This window comes from Rana temporaria, chromosome 8, assembly GCF_905171775.1.
Source record: "Rana temporaria chromosome 8, aRanTem1.1, whole genome shotgun sequence".
NCBI lineage: Eukaryota > Metazoa > Chordata > Amphibia > Anura > Ranidae > Rana > Rana temporaria.
The window spans coordinates 155,179,978-155,198,116 of record NC_053496.1 but is presented as its reverse complement, the minus strand read 5'-3'; the positions used below and the strand labels follow the sequence as shown (position 1 = coordinate 155,198,116).

The following is an 18,139-nucleotide window of genomic DNA, read 5'->3' as shown; positions in this document are numbered from 1 at the left end:
GGAAGAAAGACTGGGGGAAAAAAGAGATTCAAGACTCCACCAAAACAAAAAAGCCTACAGCACCTGGTATTCCCAGGCGGTCTCCCATCCAGGTACTAACCAGGCCCGACCCTGCTTAGCCTCCGAGATCAGACGAGATCGGGCGCTTTCAAGGTGATGTGGCCGTAGGCGATAACCATGGCTGTCCTTAACTCTCTTGAAGATAGCATGGAAGAAAGACTGGGGGAAAAAAGAGATTCAAGACTCCACCAAAACAAAAAAGCCTACAGCACCTGGTATTCCCAGGCGGTCTCCCATCCAGGTACTAACCAGGCCCGACCCTGCTTAGCCTCCGAGATCAGACGAGATCGGGCGCTTTCAAGGTGATGTGGCCGTAGGCGATAACCATGGCTGTCCTTAACTCTCTTGAAGATAGCATGGAAGAAAGACTGGGGGAAAAAAGAGATTCAAGACTCCACCAAAACAAAAAAGCCTACAGCACCTGGTATTCCCAGGCGGTCTCCCATCCAGGTACTAACCAGGCCCGACCCTGCTTAGCCTCCGAGATCAGACGAGATCGGGCGCTTTCAAGGTGATGTGGCCGTAGGCGATAACCATGGCTGTCCTTAACTCTCTTGAAGATAGCATGGAAGAAAGACTGGGGGAAAAAAGAGATTCAAGACTCCACCAAAACAAAAAAGCCTACAGCACCTGGTATTCCCAGGCGGTCTCCCATCCAGGTACTAACCAGGCCCGACCCTGCTTAGCCTCCGAGATCAGACGAGATCGGGCGCTTTCAAGGTGATGTGGCCGTAGGCGATAACCATGGCTGTCCTTAACTCTCTTGAAGATAGCATGGAAGAAAGACTGGGGGAAAAAAGAGATTCAAGACTCCACCAAAACAAAAAAGCCTACAGCACCTGGTATTCCCAGGCGGTCTCCCATCCAGGTACTAACCAGGCCCGACCCTGCTTAGCCTCCGAGATCAGACGAGATCGGGCGCTTTCAAGGTGATGTGGCCGTAGGCGATAACCATGGCTGTCCTTAACTCTCTTGAAGATAGCATGGAAGAAAGACTGGGGGAAAAAAGAGATTCAAGACTCCACCAAAACAAAAAAGCCTACAGCACCTGGTATTCCCAGGCGGTCTCCCATCCAGGTACTAACCAGGCCCGACCCTGCTTAGCCTCCGAGATCAGACGAGATCGGGCGCTTTCAAGGTGATGTGGCCGTAGGCGATAACCATGGCTGTCCTTAACTCTCTTGAAGATAGCATGGAAGAAAGACTGGGGGAAAAAAGAGATTCAAGACTCCACCAAAACAAAAAAGCCTACAGCACCTGGTATTCCCAGGCGGTCTCCCATCCAGGTACTAACCAGGCCCGACCCTGCTTAGCCTCCGAGATCAGACGAGATCGGGCGCTTTCAAGGTGATGTGGCCGTAGGCGATAACCATGGCTGTCCTTAACTCTCTTGAAGATAGCATGGAAGAAAGACTGGGGGAAAAAAGAGATTCAAGACTCCACCAAAACAAAAAAGCCTACAGCACCTGGTATTCCCAGGCGGTCTCCCATCCAGGTACTAACCAGGCCCGACCCTGCTTAGCCTCCGAGATCAGACGAGATCGGGCGCTTTCAAGGTGATGTGGCCGTAGGCGATAACCATGGCTGTCCTTAACTCTCTTGAAGATAGCATGGAAGAAAGACTGGGGGAAAAAAGAGATTCAAGACTCCACCAAAACAAAAAAGCCTACAGCACCTGGTATTCCCAGGCGGTCTCCCATCCAGGTACTAACCAGGCCCGACCCTGCTTAGCCTCCGAGATCAGACGAGATCGGGCGCTTTCAAGGTGATGTGGCCGTAGGCGATAACCATGGCTGTCCTTAACTCTCTTGAAGATAGCATGGAAGAAAGACTGGGGGAAAAAAGAGATTCAAGACTCCACCAAAACAAAAAAGCCTACAGCACCTGGTATTCCCAGGCGGTCTCCCATCCAGGTACTAACCAGGCCCGACCCTGCTTAGCCTCCGAGATCAGACGAGATCGGGCGCTTTCAAGGTGATGTGGCCGTAGGCGATAACCATGGCTGTCCTTAACTCTCTTGAAGATAGCATGGAAGAAAGACTGGGGGAAAAAAGAGATTCAAGACTCCACCAAAACAAAAAAGCCTACAGCACCTGGTATTCCCAGGCGGTCTCCCATCCAGGTACTAACCAGGCCCGACCCTGCTTAGCCTCCGAGATCAGACGAGATCGGGCGCTTTCAAGGTGATGTGGCCGGCGATAACCATGGCTGTCCTTAACTCTCTTGAAGATAGCATGGAAGAAAGACTGGGGGAAAAAAGAGATTCAAGACTCCACCAAAACAAAAAAGCCTACAGCACCTGGTTTCCCAGGCGGTCTCCCATCCAGGTACTAACCAGGCCCGACCCTGCTTAGCCTCCGAGATCAGACGAGATCGGGCGCTTTCAAGGTGATGTGGCCGTAGGCGATAACCATGGCTGTCCTTAACTCTCTTGAAGATAGCATGGAAGAAAGACTGGGGGAAAAAAGAGATTCAAGACTCCACCAAAACAAAAAAGCCTACAGCACCTGGTATTCCCAGGCGGTCTCCCATCCAGGTACTAACCAGGCCCGACCCTGCTTAGCCTCCGAGACGAGATCGGGCGCTTTCAAGGTGATGTGGCCGTAGGCGATAACCATGGCTGTCCTTAACTCTCTTGAAGATAGCATGGAAGAAAGACTGGGGGAAAAAAGAGATTCAAGACTCCACCAAAACAAAAAAGCCTACAGCACCTGGTATTCCCAGGCGGTCTCCCATCCAGGTACTAACCAGGCCCGACCCTGCTTAGCCTCCGAGATCAGACGAGATCGGGCGCTTTCAAGGTGATGTGGCCGTAGGCGATAACCATGGCTGTCCTTAACTCTCTTGAAGATAGCATGGAAGAAAGACTGGGGGAAAAAAGAGATTCAAGACTCCACCAAAACAAAAAAGCCTACAGCACCTGGTATTCCCAGGCGGTCTCCCATCCAGGTACTAACCAGGCCCGACCCTGCTTAGCCTCCGAGATCAGACGAGATCGGGCGCTTTCAAGGTGATGTGGCCGTAGGCGATAACCATGGCTGTCCTTAACTCTCTTGAAGATAGCATGGAAGAAAGACTGGGGGAAAAAAGAGATTCAAGACTCCACCAAAACAAAAAAGCCTACAGCACCTGGTATTCCCAGGCGGTCTCCCATCCAGGTACTAACCAGGCGACCCTGCTTAGCCTCCGAGTCAGACGAGATCGGGCGCTTTCAAGGTGATGTGGCCGTAGGCGATAACCATGGCTGTCCTTAACTCTCTTGAAGATAGCATGGAAGAAAGACTGGGGGAAAAAAGAGATTCAAGACTCCACCAAAACAAAAAAGCCTACAGCACCTGGTATTCCCAGGCGGTCTCCCATCCAGGTACTAACCAGGCCCGACCCTGCTTAGCCTCCGAGATCAGACGAGATCGGGCGCTTTCAAGGTGATGTGGCCGTAGGCGATAACCATGGCTGTCCTTAACTCTCTTGAAGATAGCATGGAAGAAAGACTGGGGGAAAAAAGAGATTCAAGACTCCACCAAAACAAAAAAGCCTACAGCACCTGGTATTCCCAGGCGGTCTCCCATCCAGGTACTAACCAGGCCCGACCCTGCTTAGCCTCCGAGGTCAGACGAGATCGGGCGCTTTCAAGGTGATGTGGCCGTAGGCGATAACCATGGCTGTCCTTAACTCTCTTGAAGATAGCATGGAAGAAAGACTGGGGGAAAAAAGAGATTCAAGACTCCACCAAAACAAAAAAGCCTACAGCACCTGGTATTCCCAGGCGGTCTCCCATCCAGGTACTAACCAGGCCCGACCCTGCTTAGCCTCCGAGATCAGACGAGATCGGGCGCTTTCAAGGTGATGTGGCCGTAGGCGATAACCATGGCTGTCCTTAACTCTCTTGAAGATAGCATGGAAGAAAGACTGGGGGAAAAAAGAGATTCAAGACTCCACCAAAACAAAAAAGCCTACAGCACCTGGTATTCCCAGGCGGTCTCCCATCCAGGTACTAACCAGGCCCGACCCTGCTTAGCCTCCGAGATCAGACGAGATCGGGCGCTTTCAAGGTGATGTGGCCGTAGGCGATAACCATGGCTGTCCTTAACTCTCTTGAAGATAGCATGGAAGAAAGACTGGGGGAAAAAAGAGATTCAAGACTCCACCAAAACAAAAAAGCCTACAGCACCTGGTATTCCCAGGCGGTCTCCCATCCAGGTACTAACCAGGCCCGACCCTGCTTAGCCTCCGAGATCAGACGAGATCGGGCGCTTTCAAGGTGATGTGGCCGTAGGCGACCATGGCTGTCCTTAACTCTCTTGAAGATAGCATGGAAGAAAGACTGGGGGAAAAAAGAGATTCAAGACTCCACCAAAACAAAAAAGCCTACAGCACCTGGTATTCCCAGGCGGTCTCCCATCCAGGTACTAACCAGGCCCGACCCTGCTTAGCCTCCGAGATCAGACGAGATCGGGCGCTTTCAAGGTGATGTGGCCGTAGGCGATAACCATGGCTGTCCTTAACTCTCTTGAAGATAGCATGGAAGAAAGACTGGGGGAAAAAAGAGATTCAAGACTCCACCAAAACAAAAAAGCCTACAGCACCTGGTATTCCCAGGCGGTCTCCCATCCAGGTACTAACCAGGCCCGACCCTGCTTAGCCTCCGAGATCAGACGAGATCGGGCGCTTTCAAGGTGATGTGGCCGTAGGCGATAACCATGGCTGTCCTTAACTCTCTTGAAGATAGCATGGAAGAAAGACTGGGGGAAAAAAGAGATTCAAGACTCCACCAAAACAAAAAAGCCTACAGCACCTGGTATTCCCAGGCGGTCTCCCATCCAGGTACTAACCAGGCCCGACCCTGCTTAGCCTCCGAGATCAGACGAGATCGGGCGCTTTCAAGGTGATGTGGCCGTAGGCGATAACCATGGCTGTCCTTAACTCTCTTGAAGATAGCATGGAAGAAAGACTGGGGGAAAAAAGAGATTCAAGACTCCACCAAAACAAAAAAGCCTACAGCACCTGGTATTCCCAGGCGGTCTCCCATCCAGGTACTAACCAGGCCCGACCCTGCTTAGCCTCCGAGATCAGACGAGATCGGGCGCTTTCAAGGTGATGTGGCCGTAGGCGATAACCATGGCTGTCCTTAACTCTCTTGAAGATAGCATGGAAGAAAGACTGGGGGAAAAAAGAGATTCAAGACTCCACCAAAACAAAAAAGCCTACAGCACCTGGTATTCCCAGGCGGTCTCCCATCCAGGTACTAACCAGGCCCGACCCTGCTTAGCCTCCGAGATCAGACGAGATCGGGCGCTTTCAAGGTGATGTGGCCGTAGGCGATAACCATGGCTGTCCTTAACTCTCTTGAAGATAGCATGGAAGAAAGACTGGGGGAAAAAAGAGATTCAAGACTCCACCAAAACAAAAAAGCCTACAGCACCTGGTATTCCCAGGCGGTCTCCCATCCAGGTACTAACCAGGCCCGACCCTGCTTAGCCTCCGAGATCAGACGAGATCGGGCGCTTTCAAGGTGATGTGGCCGTAGGCGATAACCATGGCTGTCCTTAACTCTCTTGAAGATAGCATGGAAGAAAGACTGGGGGAAAAAAGAGATTCAAGACTCCACCAAAACAAAAAAGCCTACAGCACCTGGTATTCCCAGGCGGTCTCCCATCCAGGTACTAACCAGGCCCGACCCTGCTTAGCCTCCGAGATCAGACGAGATCGGGCGCTTTCAAGGTGATGTGGCCGTAGGCGATAACCATGGCTGTCCTTAACTCTCTTGAAGATAGCATGGAAGAAAGACTGGGGGAAAAAAGAGATTCAAGACTCCACCAAAACAAAAAAGCCTACAGCACCTGGTATTCCCAGGCGGTCTCCCATCCAGGTACTAACCAGGCCCGACCCTGCTTAGCCTCCGAGATCAGACGAGATCGGGCGCTTTCAAGGTGATGTGGCCGTAGGCGATAACCATGGCTGTCCTTAACTCTCTTGAAGATAGCATGGAAGAAAGACTGGGGGAAAAAAGAGATTCAAGACTCCACCAAAACAAAAAAGCCTACAGCACCTGGTATTCCCAGGCGGTCTCCCATCCAGGTACTAACCAGGCCCGACCCTGCTTAGCCTCCGAGATCAGACGAGATCGGGCGCTTTCAAGGTGATGTGGCCGTAGGCGATAACCATGGCTGTCCCTTAACTCTCTTGAAGATAGCATGGAAGAAAGACTGGGGGAAAAAAGAGATTCAAGACTCCACCAAAACAAAAAAGCCTACAGCACCTGGTATTCCCAGGCGGTCTCCCATCCAGGTACTAACCAGGCCCGACCCTGCTTAGCCTCCGAGATCAGACGAGATCGGGCGCTTTCAAGGTGATGTGGCCGTAGGCGATAACCATGGCTGTCCTTAACTCTCTTGAAGATAGCATGGAAGAAAGACTGGGGGAAAAAAGAGATTCAAGACTCCACCAAAACAAAAAAGCCTACAGCACCTGGTATTCCCAGGCGGTCTCCCATCCAGGTACTAACCAGGCCCGACCCTGCTTAGCCTCCGAGATCAGACGAGATCGGGCGCTTTCAAGGTGATGTGGCCGTAGGCGATAACCATGGCTGTCCTTAACTCTCTTGAAGATAGCATGGAAGAAAGACTGGGGGAAAAAAGAGATTCAAGACTCCACCAAAACAAAAAAGCCTACAGCACCTGGTATTCCCAGGCGGTCTCCCATCCAGGTACTAACCAGGCCCGACCCTGCTTAGCCTCCGAGATCAGACGAGATCGGGCGCTTTCAAAGTGATGTGGCCGTAGGCGATAACCATGGCTGTCCTTAACTCTCTTGAAGATAGCATGGAAGAAAGACTGGGGGAAAAAAGAGATTCAAGACTCCACCAAAACAAAAAAGCCTACAGCACCTGGTATTCCCAGGCGGTCTCCCATCCAGGTACTAACCAGGCCCGACCCTGCTTAGCCTCCGAGATCAGACGAGATCGGGCGCTTTCAAGGTGATGTGGCCGTAGGCGATAACCATGGCTGTCCTTAACTCTCTTGAAGATAGCATGGAAGAAAGACTGGGGGAAAAAAGAGATTCAAGACTCCACCAAAACAAAAAAGCCTACAGCACCTGGTATTCCCAGGCGGTCTCCCATCCAGGTACTAACCAGGCCCGACCCTGCTTAGCCTCCGAGATCAGACGAGATCGGGCGCTTTCAAGGTGATGTGGCCGTAGGCGATAACCATGGCTGTCCTTAACTCTCTTGAAGATAGCATGGAAGAAAGACTGGGGGAAAAAAGAGATTCAAGACTCCACCAAAACAAAAAAGCCTACAGCACCTGGTATTCCCAGGCGGTCTCCCATCCAGGTACTAACCAGGCCCGACCCTGCTTAGCCTCCGAGATCAGACGAGATCGGGCGCTTTCAAGGTGATGTGGCCGTAGGCGATAACCATGGCTGTCCTTAACTCTCTTGAAGATAGCATGGAAGAAAGACTGGGGGAAAAAAGAGATTCAAGACTCCACCAAAACAAAAAAGCCTACAGCACCTGGTATTCCCAGGCGGTCTCCCATCCAGGTACTAACCAGGCCCGACCCTGCTTAGCCTCCGAGATCAGACGAGATCGGGCGCTTTCAAGGTGATGTGGCCGTAGGCGATAACCATGGCTGTCCTTAACTCTCTTGAAGATAGCATGGAAGAAAGACTGGGGGAAAAAAGAGATTCAAGACTCCACCAAAACAAAAAAGCCTACAGCACCTGGTATTCCCAGGCGGTCTCCCATCCAGGTACTAACCAGGCCCGACCCTGCTTAGCCTCCGAGATCAGACGAGATCGGGCGCTTTCAAGGTGATGTGGCCGTAGGCGATAACCATGGCTGTCCTTAACTCTCTTGAAGATAGCATGGAAGAAAGACTGGGGGAAAAAAGAGATTCAAGACTCCACCAAAACAAAAAAGCCTACAGCACCTGGTATTCCCAGGCGGTCTCCCATCCAGGTACTAACCAGGCCCGACCCTGCTTAGCCTCCGAGATCAGACGAGATCGGGCGCTTTCAAGGTGATGTGGCCGTAGGCGATAACCATGGCTGTCCTTAACTCTCTTGAAGATAGCATGGAAGAAAGACTGGGGGAAAAAAGAGATTCAAGACTCCACCAAAACAAAAAAGCCTACAGCACCTGGTATTCCCAGGCGGTCTCCCATCCAGGTACTAACCAGGCCCGACCCTGCTTAGCCTCCGAGATCAGACGAGATCGGGCGCTTTCAAGGTGATGTGGCCGTAGGCGATAACCATGGCTGTCCTTAACTCTCTTGAAGATAGCATGGAAGAAAGACTGGGGGAAAAAAGAGATTCAAGACTCCACCAAAACAAAAAAGCCTACAGCACCTGGTATTCCCAGGCGGTCTCCCATCCAGGTACTAACCAGGCCCGACCCTGCTTAGCCTCCGAGATCAGACGAGATCGGGCGCTTTCAAGGTGATGTGGCCGTAGGCGATAACCATGGCTGTCCTTAACTCTCTTGAAGATAGCATGGAAGAAAGACTGGGGGAAAAAAGAGATTCAAGACTCCACCAAAACAAAAAAGCCTACAGCACCTGGTATTCCCAGGCGGTCTCCCATCCAGGTACTAACCAGGCCCGACCCTGCTTAGCCTCCGAGATCAGACGAGATCGGGCGCTTTCAAGGTGATGTGGCCGTAGGCGATAACCATGGCTGTCCTTAACTCTCTTGAAGATAGCATGGAAGAAAGACTGGGGGAAAAAAGAGATTCAAGACTCCACCAAAACAAAAAAGCCTACAGCACCTGGTATTCCCAGGCGGTCTCCCATCCAGGTACTAACCAGGCCCGACCCTGCTTAGCCTCCGAGATCAGACGAGATCGGACGCTTTCAAGGTGATGTGGCCGTAGGCGATAACCATGGCTGTCCTTAACTCTCTTGAAGATAGCATGGAAGAAAGACTGGGGGAAAAAAGAGATTCAAGACTCCACCAAAACAAAAAAGCCTACAGCACCTGGTATTCCCAGGCGGTCTCCCATCCAGGTACTAACCAGGCCCGACCCTGCTTAGCCTCCGAGATCAGACGAGATCGGGCGCTTTCAAGGTGATGTGGCCGTAGGCGATAACCATGGCTGTCCTTAACTCTCTTGAAGATAGCATGGAAGAAAGACTGGGGGAAAAAAGAGATTCAAGACTCCACCAAAACAAAAAAGCCTACAGCACCTGGTATTCCCAGGCGGTCTCCCATCCAGGTACTAACCAGGCCCGACCCTGCTTAGCCTCCGAGATCAGACGAGATCGGGCGCTTTCAAGGTGATGTGGCCGTAGGCGATAACCATGGCTGTCCTTAACTCTCTTGAAGATAGCATGGAAGAAAGACTGGGGGAAAAAAGAGATTCAAGACTCCACCAAAACAAAAAAGCCTACAGCACCTGGTATTCCCAGGCGGTCTCCCATCCAGGTACTAACCAGGCCCGACCCTGCTTAGCCTCCGAGATCAGACGAGATCGGGCGCTTTCAAGGTGATGTGGCCGTAGGCGATAACCATGGCTGTCCTTAACTCTCTTGAAGATAGCATGGAAGAAAGACTGGGGGAAAAAAGAGATTCAAGACTCCACCAAAACAAAAAAGCCTACAGCACCTGGTATTCCCAGGCGGTCTCCCATCCAGGTACTAACCAGGCCCGACCCTGCTTAGCCTCCGAGATCAGACGAGATCGGACGCTTTCAAGGTGATGTGGCCGTAGGCGATAACCATGGCTGTCCTTAACTCTCTTGAAGATAGCATGGAAGAAAGACTGGGGGGAAAAAAGAGATTCAAGACTCCACCAAAACAAAAAAGCCTACAGCACCTGGTATTCCCAGGCGGTCTCCCATCCAGGTACTAACCAGGCCCGACCCTGCTTAGCCTCCGAGAATCAGACGAGATCGGGCGCTTTCAAGGTGATGTGGCCGTAGGCGATAACCATGGCTGTCCTTAACTCTCTTGAAGATAGCATGGAAGAAAGACTGAGGGAAAAAAGAGATTCAAGACTCCACCAAAACAAAAAAGCCTACAGCACCTGGTATTCCCAGGCGGTCTCCCATCCAGGTACTAACCAGGCCCGACCCTGCTTAGCCTCCGAGATCAGACGAGATCAGGCGCTTTCAAGGTGATGTGGCCGTAAGCGATAACCATGGCTGTCCTTAACTCTCTTGAAGATAGCATGGAAGAAAGACTGGGGAAAAAAAAGAGATTCAAGGACTCCACCACAACAACCAAAACAAAAAAGCCTACAGCACCTGGTATTCCCAGGCGGTCTCCCATCCAGGTACTAACCAGGCCCGACCTTGCTTAGCCTCCGAGATCAAACGAGATCGGGCGCTTTCAAGGTGATGTGGCCGTAGGCGATAACCATGGCTGTCCTTAACTCTCTTGAAGATAGCATGGAAGAAAGACTGGGGGAAAAAAGAGATTCAAGACTCCACCAAAACAAAAAAGCCTACAGCACCTGGTATTCCCAGGCGGTCTCCCATCCAGGTACTAACCAGGCCCGACCCTGCTTAGCCTCCGAGAATCAGACGAGATCGGGCGCTTTCAAGGTGATGTGGCCGTAGGCGATAACCATGGCTGTCCTTAACTCTCTTGAAGATAGCATGGAAGAAAGACTGGGGAAAAAAAGAGATTCAAGGACTCCACCACAACAACCAAAACAAAAAAGCCTACAGCACCTGGTATTCCCAGGCGGTCTCCCATCCAGGTACTAACCAGGCCCAACTTTGCTTAGCCTCCGAGATCAGACGAGATCGGGCGCTTTCAAAGTGATGTGGCCGTAGGCGATAACCATGGCTGTCCTTAACTCTCTTGAAGATAGCATGGAAGAAAGACTGGGGAAAAAAAGAGATTCAAGGACTCCACCACAACAACCAAAACAAAAAAGCCTACAGCACCTGGTATTCCCAGGCGGTCTCCCATCCAGGTACTAACCAGGCCCAACCTTGCTTAGCCTCCGAGATCAGACGAGATCGGGCGCTTTCAAAGTGATGTGGCCGTAGGTGATAACCATGGCTGTCCTTAACTCTCTTGAAGATAGCATGGAAGAAAGACTGGGGGAAAAAAGAGATTCAAGACTCCACCAAAACAAAAAAGCCTACAGCACCTGGTATTCCCAGGCGGTCTCCCATCCAGGTACTAACCAGGCCCGACCCTGCTTAGTCTCCGAGATCAGACGAGATCGGGCGCTTTCAGGGTGATGTGGCCATAGGCGATAACCATGGCTGTCCTTAACTCTCTTGAAGATAGCATGGAAGAAAGACTGGGGAAAAAAAGAGATTCAAGGACTCCACCACAACAACCAAAACAAAAAAGCCTACAGCACCTGGTATTCCCAGGCGGTCTCCCATCCAGGTACTAACCAGGCCCGACCCTGCTTAGCCTCCGAGATCAGACGAGATCGGGCGCTTTCAGGGTGATGTGGCCATAGGCGATAACCATAACTCTCTTGAAGATAGCATGGAAGAAAGACTCGGGGAAAAAAAGATTCAAGGACTCCACCACACCAACCAAAAAAAAAAAGCCTACAGCACCTGGTATTCCCAGGCGGTCTCCCATCCAGGTACTAACCAGGCCTGACCCTGCTTAGTCTCCGAGATCAGATGCTTGCAGGTTGATGTGGCCGTAGGCAATGACCTTTGCTAGCCTTAACTCTCTTGAACATAGCTTGGGAGAAGGCTAGAAAAAAAGATTCAATGACTCCACCCAAAAAAAAAAAAAAAAAGCATACAGCACCTGGTATTCCCAGGCGGTCTCCCATCCAAGTACTAATCAGCGCCAGCCTGCACCCCCACAATGTACAACATGATTGTGGCTTATTCTGGGCTTTGCTAGCAAGGAACATATACCCCACCCCCCCCCCCCCCCCCACCAAAAAAAAAAAAAAAAATACTATGTCGCTTGTTTTTCCAATTCACTAGATCCCCAGATATTGTTCTGGTTCAGCTACCAAAGTCTACATTGTAAAGACATCTTGGGAATTCGGAAGTGAAAAGATACAATGAATCGCATTGTATCTCTTCCCAGATCTCAGTACAGATGTCATGTATCCTGTCACCGCCAGGTCACCTTTATTTGGAATAGAGTGGGGTCTGTTGGTATTATTCCTTTTTATTGAATATTGTCAGTGATCAGAGTAAATCTCCAGAGGATCATTTCCAGGCCCCTCCCTGGTATAAAACAACTTACAGGACTTGCATAACATAACAATGGTTCATGTGTGGTGTTTGTATACCACAAATATGGAACATAGAGCAACTCCTCCAGTCCACAAACTGCAGGGTGTCCCAGTTGGATGGATCGGTCCTCTTTATGGTGGTGTTTTTTTCAGCCCTGATGTCTCCCCTCCCCCTAGGTGATAGTATTGGTCAGGTGACAGGTCCTATTTATGGAGATATTGGTGGAGTCCTGCTAATTAGGATAGAGTGGAGAGGTGCTATCCGGGATGTAGAGGAGCGATGCTTTTGTACATACAGTGGGGCGCTGCTATTAGTGATAGGAAGAAGCGGTGTGCTTTTTATTGAGTATAAATCAGGGCTGGACTGGGACACAAATTTGGACTTCATCCAGACCGGCCCACTTTAATTCAATAAAATGCTGCCCCCCCCGAAAAATCACGCCCACCAAAAGGCCCCTACATCCATTATTGTATATCATGAGAGGGTGAGAGAGAGGGGAATGAGAGCGAGAGAGAGGGCGGGTTGAGGGAAGTGAGTGTAAGAAAAAGAGAGTGGGCCAGATCCACAAAGAAGTTACGGTGGCGTATCTATTGATACACCGCGTAACTTCTAGGCTGCTCCGGCGTATCTTTGTTATGTATCCACAAAACAAGATACGCCTGAATGGGGGCTAGATCCGACTGACGTACGTCTTAGTACGCCGTCGGATCTTAGGTGCATATTTAAGCTGGCCGCTAGGTGGCGCTTCCGTTGATTTCCGCGTAGAGTATGCAAATTAGCTAGATACGCCGATTCCCAGAACGTACGTCCGGCCGGCGCATTGTTTACGTAAGGCTTTTCTCGGCTTAACGTTACCCCTGCTCTATGAGGCATACGCAATGTTAAGTATGGACGTCGAGCCAGCGTCAAATTTTCCATTGTGTACACCGTTTGAGTAAAACGTTCGCGAATAGGGCTTTGCGTAAATTACGGTCATGTCGAAAGCATTGACTATTTGCGACGTGATTTTGAACATGCGCACTGGGATACCCCCATGGACGGCGCATGCGCCGTTAAAAAAAAAAAACGTCATTTACGTGGGGTCAAGTTGAATTAACATAAAACACGCCCACATCTTTGTCATTTGAATTCCGCGCCCTTACGCCGACACATTTACTTTTGCTTTGTGAATACAGCACTTGCCTCTCAAAGTAGCAGCGGCGTATCGTAACTATGATACGCTACACCTGCTTAAAATTACCCTGAGCTACGTGGATCTGGTCCAGTGAGTGTAAAAGAGAGGGGGTGAGTGTAGGGCCCCTTTCACACTGAAGCGGTTTTTAGGCGCTTTTGGGCTAAAAATAGCACCTGTAAAGCGACTGAAAAATGCCTCCGCTGCAGTCCCAGTGTGAAAGCCTGAGTGCTTTCACACTGGGGCGCTGCCTGGGCGTTAAAAAAAGTCCTCCAAGCAGCATCTTTGGGGCGGTGGAGGAGCGGTGTACAAACGGCTCCTGCCCATTGAAATGAATGCCCACCGCAGCTGAAGCGCCTGCAAAGCACTTTGGCAGCAGTGCTACATGGGCGCATTTAACCTTGAATTTGGCTGCTAGTGGGGGTTAAAAGCGCCTGCTAGACGCCAAATAGTGCAGCTAAAACAACATTAAAGTACTGCTAAAACTAGCTGTGTTTTACCGTCAATGCCTTCCCCAGTGTCAAAGCAGCCTAAGGCCCCATACACACGATAGAATCCATCCGCTGAAAAATCCCAGCAAATGGGCTTCAGCGGATAGATCCTATGGTGTGTACACTCCAGCGGATCTGTTTCCGCGGATATTTCTCCCCTGGGATGGATTCCAGCAGATCGAATATTTGCTGACATGCCAAACAAATCTATCTGCTGGAATCCATCCCAACGGATGGATCCGCTGGTCTGTATAGACTCACCGGATCCATCCGTCCGAAGGGATCCCCCGCATGCGTCGTAATGATTCGACACATGCGTGGAATTCCTTATATGACAGCGTCGCGCACGTCGCCGCGTCATAATCGCGGCGACGGCGCGACACTTCATCGCCAGAGGATTTTGGCGCGGATTTCAATGCGATGGTGAGTACACTCCATCGCATAGAAATCCGCGGAAATCCTCGAGAGGATTTATCCGTGGAAACGGTCCCGTGTGTATGGGGCCTAAGAGTCAGGGAGTGAATGAGACAGAAGAGGGAGCTGAGAGACAGAGGGGGGGAGCTGAGAGACAGAGGGGGGGGGAGCTGAGAGACAGAGGGGGGTCTGAGAGATAGAGGGGGCTAAAAGAGGGGTGGACTGAGAGACAGAGGGGGGTGGGGGGACTGAGAGACAGAGGGGGGGACTAAGAGACAGGGGGGCCTAAGAGAGTCTCTGTTTTTAAAAAAAAAAACGGCCCACTGAGCCATTGGCCCACTGGGAAACTCCATATAGTCCCTATGGCCAGTCCATCCCTGGTATAAATCAGAATAATGTTGGGGGAAGTGGCTGGACATCATGTGTGAATTGTTTGGGTATCTATCTATTTTTTTCCCCCTGAATAATCTAGTAATTATCTAGCACTTATTTAGAATTCATATCTGGGTTCCTGGAGATGTATTGTATTTTGAGATCCATGTACTTGCCATGTGCTTGGGATCATTGGATCAGTGAAAGTTTTTAGCGCTGTATATTTTCAGGATTAGCCGGAATTCATCCACACTAGTTTATCGGTGCTCTGGGAGATACAGAGGAAATGAGATATTTAGGATGCAGAGAAGAGATGCTAACCTATCTGGGAAACAGAGGGGAGTTGAAAATTGGCTAAAGGGGGTCTAATATTTAAATCCCCAGGTTCAAACTGTTGGTGTTTTCCCTTTACTTTTTTTTTTTTTTTTGGATCTGAGAGGAAGGGAACACTCTGAAAGCCTGTCCTGAAAAATGTCAATTCAAATAAAATAAGGTTAGTGGTGAGTATGTTTCTGTGTTTTTTGTTTTTGTTTTTTATATTGCCTAGAAATAAATCCACCGCTCACTAACCTACACATAGCCAAAATGTACTATCAAGATTCACCTCAAATTACACTATATTAGGATTTTCAGCAAAGTTCTTGTTACTGAAATTATCTCTTGGGGGATCCAACGATGATGGATTGGCTCTTTGATCACCAAAAAAATACACGTATATTCTAGATAGAAGGATACAAAGCAAACATGATACCTGAGTAGACCATATAGCTGTGTAGTAACACAGATCGATAAACGTACTCAAAGTATCTGAATACCAATATATGTATCATAGTGACCAGATAATAATATATAGAACATCAAACATGACATTGTGTAATCAGCTGAGACATTTGTATGTATAACAATTTCTGCCATCACATCACACAAGGATCTCATGTCACCGGCTGACGTTTTTGTTCCAGGCTCCTTCTTCTCAGCTATAGATGAGCAGAGTTCTGTATTAGAGGGAAATGTTTCCTGGTGATCACTCTCCACTCATCTAATGTGGAGATCATTCTAGTGGGAGATGTGAGAAGATTGTTTTCTGTGTAGAATGTGTGTAGAAAAGAAGATACGAGGAAGAATGGGACACACACTCAGGAGGATGGCTGTGTTTGCAGCCTCTGTGTTCAGCCTCCTCAGCAGCTCCCGGTAGCTGTAAGTGACCCCCGATAAGTGACAGTCCAGTGAGCAGATCGGGTCCCCGGTGAAGATCGGACATTGTTTTATTTTAGAATAAAATCGTTTTTCTCTCTGCCCGGGAAACACAACAAGAGAGAGAAGATTCACCAACTCAGGAGTGACAGTCAGTGGGCGTGTCGTATGTGCGACCAATAGCAGTACAGACTAAAGCTTTGTACCAACCAATAGCAGTGCAGAACGTCTTTATATAAGCCTGAGCGGCGCAACCAATTGTATCTATTTGTACTTTTGCAAAATCATGACAGAGACTGAAAGCGCCCCAGCCGCCGCTCCTCCAGCGGAGCCCGCCGCCAAGAAGAAGCCGGCTAAGAAGGCCGGAGGAGCCAAGAAAGGCAGCAAGAAGCCGTCCGGTCCCAGCGTGTCCGAGCTCCTCCTCCAAGCAGTGGCCGCTTCCAAAGAGCGCAGCGGGGTCTCCCTGGCCGCCCTCAAGAAGGTCCTGTCCGCCGGAGGATACGATGTGGAGAAGAACAACAGCCGCCTCAAGGCCGGCATCAGGGGGCTGGTGACTAAGGGGAGCCTCGTCCAGGTCAAAGGACATGGCGCCTCCGGATCCTTCAAGATCAACAAGAAGCAGCAAGAGGGCGACAAGGCCAAGAAAATCGCCAACAAGAAGCCATCGGCTGCGGCCAAGTCCCCCAAGAAACCTGCGGCAGCCAAGAAGCCGGCCAAGTCCCCCAAGAAGAAAACCCCCACCAAAGCGGCCAAGAGCCCCAAGAAGGTCGCCAAGAGCCCCAAGAAGGCCGCCAAGAAACCGGCAAAGCCTGCAGCTGCTCCCGCCAAGAAGGCGACAAAGAGCCCCAAAAAGCCCAAAGCTGCAGCCAAGCCGAAAAAAGTCGCCAAAAGTCCGGCTAAGAAGGCGGCTAAGCCTAAGACAGCAGCCAAGCCCAAGAGGGCCGCTCCGAAGAAGAGATAAAGGCAGCAGTAGCCGGACACCCCCCTCATCTCCACCCCACACAAAGGCTCTTCTCAGAGCCACCCACCTCCTCCTAACAGAGCCGCACATACCTACCTACACTCACTAGGAGCCATATAGATTTTGCACACGGTCTAGATGAGATCGCATGTTCCCATCACACATTGTACATTTGTCCCTTGCAGAGAATCTCAGATTTGATATGATAAATCGCACAAAGATTACTAGAGATCCCTCCTGATATAAAAAAGGTTTTCTGGGCCCCTGCAACGATCAATTTCACGTGAAGATCAGAGCCCTGGAGATCCCCGCCCACTGCCTGGTATCTGGGGGGGTGTATTATTCACACTTCCTCTTTCTAGATGGTTGTTCAGGATCTTCAATATTTCATGTGATCGGTATAAGGGGAATCATTGTACTGATCGGACATGTTAGAATGATCAGCAAAAAAAAAAAAAAAACATTGTGTTATGCGGAGAAGGGACTCTTCGCTGTCATAGAATTCCATATGTTCTCCTAAAAAGAATATGAAGATGATTAGCAGCCCCGATGTCACATTTGGATTGAAATTTTATCTCCCGGCTCCCCATAAAATGACATACATGGTCTTATTCGCCAACACAGAAACCCCAAGAGGCTGTGATTGGCTGATCAGACTATTTTCAAATTGCACAGCGATGACATTTCGGGGGGCAGAGGATGGTGTTGTGCACTCACAGTACTGATCACTATCTGGTGATTGGCTGACATGAAAAAAAAACAATGGTTTGATGCTTGGAATGAGAAATCTACAACTCTCTACAGGGTGCCAATCATAGTCTTCTGTAGATAATGTGAAGAGAGTGTAAGATGTGCTGATGGGAAGGTGTAACAATGTCACCTGAGCGTGTGAGAGGGGAGATTGGAGAATGGCAGAGGAGAGATTCCTGTGGTAGAAAAATATCTTCATGCAGCAGAAAAATGAATATGGAGTGTGCGATTTAATACTAGTCAGTTGTATCATTTATACACCCGAGCTGAGAAATAGGTGATCTCGGGATCTGTTTACAGGAGGGGGAGGGGTGACTTTGTATTTATCTTGAACAGGTTATGTTTCCCCGATCTCCTGGCAATGATGAGAGAAGTACAGAGATGTGAACAGAATCTTTCTAGGAACTTGTTTTGTTTTCCTCTGCTACATATTGTTACATTGTATTATGTTGGGAACAGAGCGGCGCGAGAAAAGATCTCCTTCTTAGAGAGGTGTGAATTGTTACATTGTAAAGGTTTTAGAGATATTAGAGATGAGTGCAGAGATGAATGAA

General features: G+C 49.8%; 2 protein-coding genes, 52 non-coding genes and 4 pseudogenes across 54 annotated transcripts in view; 1 reads left to right on the top strand and 57 right to left on the bottom strand.

Annotated features, from left to right (window-relative positions):
* Positions 1-18,139, bottom strand: part of LOC120909238 — a 107,103-nt gene that overhangs the window by 51,640 nt on the left and 37,324 nt on the right. The window lies entirely within an intron of this gene.
* On the bottom strand, positions 52-170 carry LOC120911558. Its single transcript, XR_005742336.1, has one exon. It is a non-coding gene; the product is annotated as a 5S ribosomal RNA (ribosomal RNA).
* Positions 261-379, bottom strand: LOC120911557. Its single transcript, XR_005742335.1, has one exon. It is a non-coding gene; the product is annotated as a 5S ribosomal RNA (ribosomal RNA).
* LOC120911555 lies at positions 470-588 on the bottom strand. The gene has a single exon (XR_005742334.1). It is a non-coding gene; the product is annotated as a 5S ribosomal RNA (ribosomal RNA).
* On the bottom strand, positions 679-797 carry LOC120911554. The gene has a single exon (XR_005742333.1). It is a non-coding gene; the product is annotated as a 5S ribosomal RNA (ribosomal RNA).
* On the bottom strand, positions 888-1,006 carry LOC120911553. Its single transcript, XR_005742332.1, has one exon. It is a non-coding gene; the product is annotated as a 5S ribosomal RNA (ribosomal RNA).
* Positions 1,097-1,215, bottom strand: LOC120911552. The gene has a single exon (XR_005742331.1). It is a non-coding gene; the product is annotated as a 5S ribosomal RNA (ribosomal RNA).
* Positions 1,306-1,424, bottom strand: LOC120911551. The gene has a single exon (XR_005742330.1). It is a non-coding gene; the product is annotated as a 5S ribosomal RNA (ribosomal RNA).
* LOC120911550 lies at positions 1,515-1,633 on the bottom strand. The gene has a single exon (XR_005742329.1). It is a non-coding gene; the product is annotated as a 5S ribosomal RNA (ribosomal RNA).
* On the bottom strand, positions 1,724-1,842 carry LOC120911548. The gene has a single exon (XR_005742327.1). It is a non-coding gene; the product is annotated as a 5S ribosomal RNA (ribosomal RNA).
* Positions 1,933-2,051, bottom strand: LOC120911547. Its single transcript, XR_005742326.1, has one exon. It is a non-coding gene; the product is annotated as a 5S ribosomal RNA (ribosomal RNA).
* LOC120912323 lies at positions 2,142-2,260 on the bottom strand (annotated as a pseudogene).
* LOC120911880 lies at positions 2,348-2,465 on the bottom strand. Its single transcript, XR_005742649.1, has one exon. It is a non-coding gene; the product is annotated as a 5S ribosomal RNA (ribosomal RNA).
* On the bottom strand, positions 2,556-2,669 carry LOC120912361 (annotated as a pseudogene).
* LOC120911546 lies at positions 2,760-2,878 on the bottom strand. Its single transcript, XR_005742325.1, has one exon. It is a non-coding gene; the product is annotated as a 5S ribosomal RNA (ribosomal RNA).
* Positions 2,969-3,087, bottom strand: LOC120911545. The gene has a single exon (XR_005742324.1). It is a non-coding gene; the product is annotated as a 5S ribosomal RNA (ribosomal RNA).
* Positions 3,178-3,293, bottom strand: LOC120912372 (annotated as a pseudogene).
* On the bottom strand, positions 3,384-3,502 carry LOC120911544. Its single transcript, XR_005742323.1, has one exon. It is a non-coding gene; the product is annotated as a 5S ribosomal RNA (ribosomal RNA).
* Positions 3,593-3,711, bottom strand: LOC120911887. The gene has a single exon (XR_005742656.1). It is a non-coding gene; the product is annotated as a 5S ribosomal RNA (ribosomal RNA).
* LOC120911543 lies at positions 3,802-3,920 on the bottom strand. The gene has a single exon (XR_005742322.1). It is a non-coding gene; the product is annotated as a 5S ribosomal RNA (ribosomal RNA).
* On the bottom strand, positions 4,011-4,129 carry LOC120911542. Its single transcript, XR_005742321.1, has one exon. It is a non-coding gene; the product is annotated as a 5S ribosomal RNA (ribosomal RNA).
* Positions 4,220-4,338, bottom strand: LOC120911541. Its single transcript, XR_005742320.1, has one exon. It is a non-coding gene; the product is annotated as a 5S ribosomal RNA (ribosomal RNA).
* On the bottom strand, positions 4,426-4,544 carry LOC120911540. The gene has a single exon (XR_005742319.1). It is a non-coding gene; the product is annotated as a 5S ribosomal RNA (ribosomal RNA).
* Positions 4,635-4,753, bottom strand: LOC120911539. Its single transcript, XR_005742318.1, has one exon. It is a non-coding gene; the product is annotated as a 5S ribosomal RNA (ribosomal RNA).
* On the bottom strand, positions 4,844-4,962 carry LOC120911537. The gene has a single exon (XR_005742316.1). It is a non-coding gene; the product is annotated as a 5S ribosomal RNA (ribosomal RNA).
* LOC120911536 lies at positions 5,053-5,171 on the bottom strand. Its single transcript, XR_005742315.1, has one exon. It is a non-coding gene; the product is annotated as a 5S ribosomal RNA (ribosomal RNA).
* LOC120911535 lies at positions 5,262-5,380 on the bottom strand. Its single transcript, XR_005742314.1, has one exon. It is a non-coding gene; the product is annotated as a 5S ribosomal RNA (ribosomal RNA).
* Positions 5,471-5,589, bottom strand: LOC120911534. The gene has a single exon (XR_005742313.1). It is a non-coding gene; the product is annotated as a 5S ribosomal RNA (ribosomal RNA).
* On the bottom strand, positions 5,680-5,798 carry LOC120911533. The gene has a single exon (XR_005742312.1). It is a non-coding gene; the product is annotated as a 5S ribosomal RNA (ribosomal RNA).
* Positions 5,889-6,007, bottom strand: LOC120911532. Its single transcript, XR_005742311.1, has one exon. It is a non-coding gene; the product is annotated as a 5S ribosomal RNA (ribosomal RNA).
* Positions 6,098-6,216, bottom strand: LOC120911531. The gene has a single exon (XR_005742310.1). It is a non-coding gene; the product is annotated as a 5S ribosomal RNA (ribosomal RNA).
* Positions 6,308-6,426, bottom strand: LOC120911529. The gene has a single exon (XR_005742309.1). It is a non-coding gene; the product is annotated as a 5S ribosomal RNA (ribosomal RNA).
* Positions 6,517-6,635, bottom strand: LOC120911528. The gene has a single exon (XR_005742308.1). It is a non-coding gene; the product is annotated as a 5S ribosomal RNA (ribosomal RNA).
* LOC120911921 lies at positions 6,726-6,844 on the bottom strand. The gene has a single exon (XR_005742689.1). It is a non-coding gene; the product is annotated as a 5S ribosomal RNA (ribosomal RNA).
* On the bottom strand, positions 6,935-7,053 carry LOC120911527. The gene has a single exon (XR_005742307.1). It is a non-coding gene; the product is annotated as a 5S ribosomal RNA (ribosomal RNA).
* Positions 7,144-7,262, bottom strand: LOC120911525. Its single transcript, XR_005742305.1, has one exon. It is a non-coding gene; the product is annotated as a 5S ribosomal RNA (ribosomal RNA).
* LOC120911523 lies at positions 7,353-7,471 on the bottom strand. Its single transcript, XR_005742303.1, has one exon. It is a non-coding gene; the product is annotated as a 5S ribosomal RNA (ribosomal RNA).
* On the bottom strand, positions 7,562-7,680 carry LOC120911522. The gene has a single exon (XR_005742302.1). It is a non-coding gene; the product is annotated as a 5S ribosomal RNA (ribosomal RNA).
* LOC120911521 lies at positions 7,771-7,889 on the bottom strand. The gene has a single exon (XR_005742301.1). It is a non-coding gene; the product is annotated as a 5S ribosomal RNA (ribosomal RNA).
* On the bottom strand, positions 7,980-8,098 carry LOC120911520. The gene has a single exon (XR_005742300.1). It is a non-coding gene; the product is annotated as a 5S ribosomal RNA (ribosomal RNA).
* On the bottom strand, positions 8,189-8,307 carry LOC120911517. Its single transcript, XR_005742298.1, has one exon. It is a non-coding gene; the product is annotated as a 5S ribosomal RNA (ribosomal RNA).
* LOC120911516 lies at positions 8,398-8,516 on the bottom strand. Its single transcript, XR_005742297.1, has one exon. It is a non-coding gene; the product is annotated as a 5S ribosomal RNA (ribosomal RNA).
* LOC120911515 lies at positions 8,607-8,725 on the bottom strand. Its single transcript, XR_005742296.1, has one exon. It is a non-coding gene; the product is annotated as a 5S ribosomal RNA (ribosomal RNA).
* Positions 8,816-8,934, bottom strand: LOC120912016. The gene has a single exon (XR_005742780.1). It is a non-coding gene; the product is annotated as a 5S ribosomal RNA (ribosomal RNA).
* LOC120911514 lies at positions 9,025-9,143 on the bottom strand. Its single transcript, XR_005742295.1, has one exon. It is a non-coding gene; the product is annotated as a 5S ribosomal RNA (ribosomal RNA).
* LOC120911513 lies at positions 9,234-9,352 on the bottom strand. The gene has a single exon (XR_005742294.1). It is a non-coding gene; the product is annotated as a 5S ribosomal RNA (ribosomal RNA).
* LOC120911511 lies at positions 9,443-9,561 on the bottom strand. The gene has a single exon (XR_005742291.1). It is a non-coding gene; the product is annotated as a 5S ribosomal RNA (ribosomal RNA).
* On the bottom strand, positions 9,652-9,770 carry LOC120912015. Its single transcript, XR_005742779.1, has one exon. It is a non-coding gene; the product is annotated as a 5S ribosomal RNA (ribosomal RNA).
* LOC120912161 lies at positions 9,862-9,981 on the bottom strand. The gene has a single exon (XR_005742919.1). It is a non-coding gene; the product is annotated as a 5S ribosomal RNA (ribosomal RNA).
* Positions 10,072-10,190, bottom strand: LOC120912049. The gene has a single exon (XR_005742812.1). It is a non-coding gene; the product is annotated as a 5S ribosomal RNA (ribosomal RNA).
* On the bottom strand, positions 10,292-10,410 carry LOC120912637. The gene has a single exon (XR_005743167.1). It is a non-coding gene; the product is annotated as a 5S ribosomal RNA (ribosomal RNA).
* On the bottom strand, positions 10,501-10,620 carry LOC120912159. Its single transcript, XR_005742917.1, has one exon. It is a non-coding gene; the product is annotated as a 5S ribosomal RNA (ribosomal RNA).
* Positions 10,721-10,839, bottom strand: LOC120911401. The gene has a single exon (XR_005742184.1). It is a non-coding gene; the product is annotated as a 5S ribosomal RNA (ribosomal RNA).
* LOC120911949 lies at positions 10,940-11,058 on the bottom strand. The gene has a single exon (XR_005742716.1). It is a non-coding gene; the product is annotated as a 5S ribosomal RNA (ribosomal RNA).
* Positions 11,149-11,267, bottom strand: LOC120912051. Its single transcript, XR_005742814.1, has one exon. It is a non-coding gene; the product is annotated as a 5S ribosomal RNA (ribosomal RNA).
* On the bottom strand, positions 11,368-11,486 carry LOC120912641. Its single transcript, XR_005743171.1, has one exon. It is a non-coding gene; the product is annotated as a 5S ribosomal RNA (ribosomal RNA).
* On the bottom strand, positions 11,576-11,684 carry LOC120912447 (annotated as a pseudogene).
* LOC120909223 (histone H1B-like) lies at positions 16,124-16,901 on the top strand. The gene has a single exon (XM_040320946.1). The coding sequence runs from the start codon at positions 16,161-16,163 to the stop codon at positions 16,833-16,835; it is 675 nt and encodes a 224-aa protein (XP_040176880.1). The 5' UTR covers positions 16,124-16,160; the 3' UTR covers positions 16,836-16,901.

Excerpts from the sequence above, each read along its gene's own strand:
- LOC120909223 (XM_040320946.1), top strand. The coding sequence starts at position 16,161 with ATGACAGAGACTGAAAGCGCCCCAGCCGCCGCTCCTCCAGCGGAGCCC.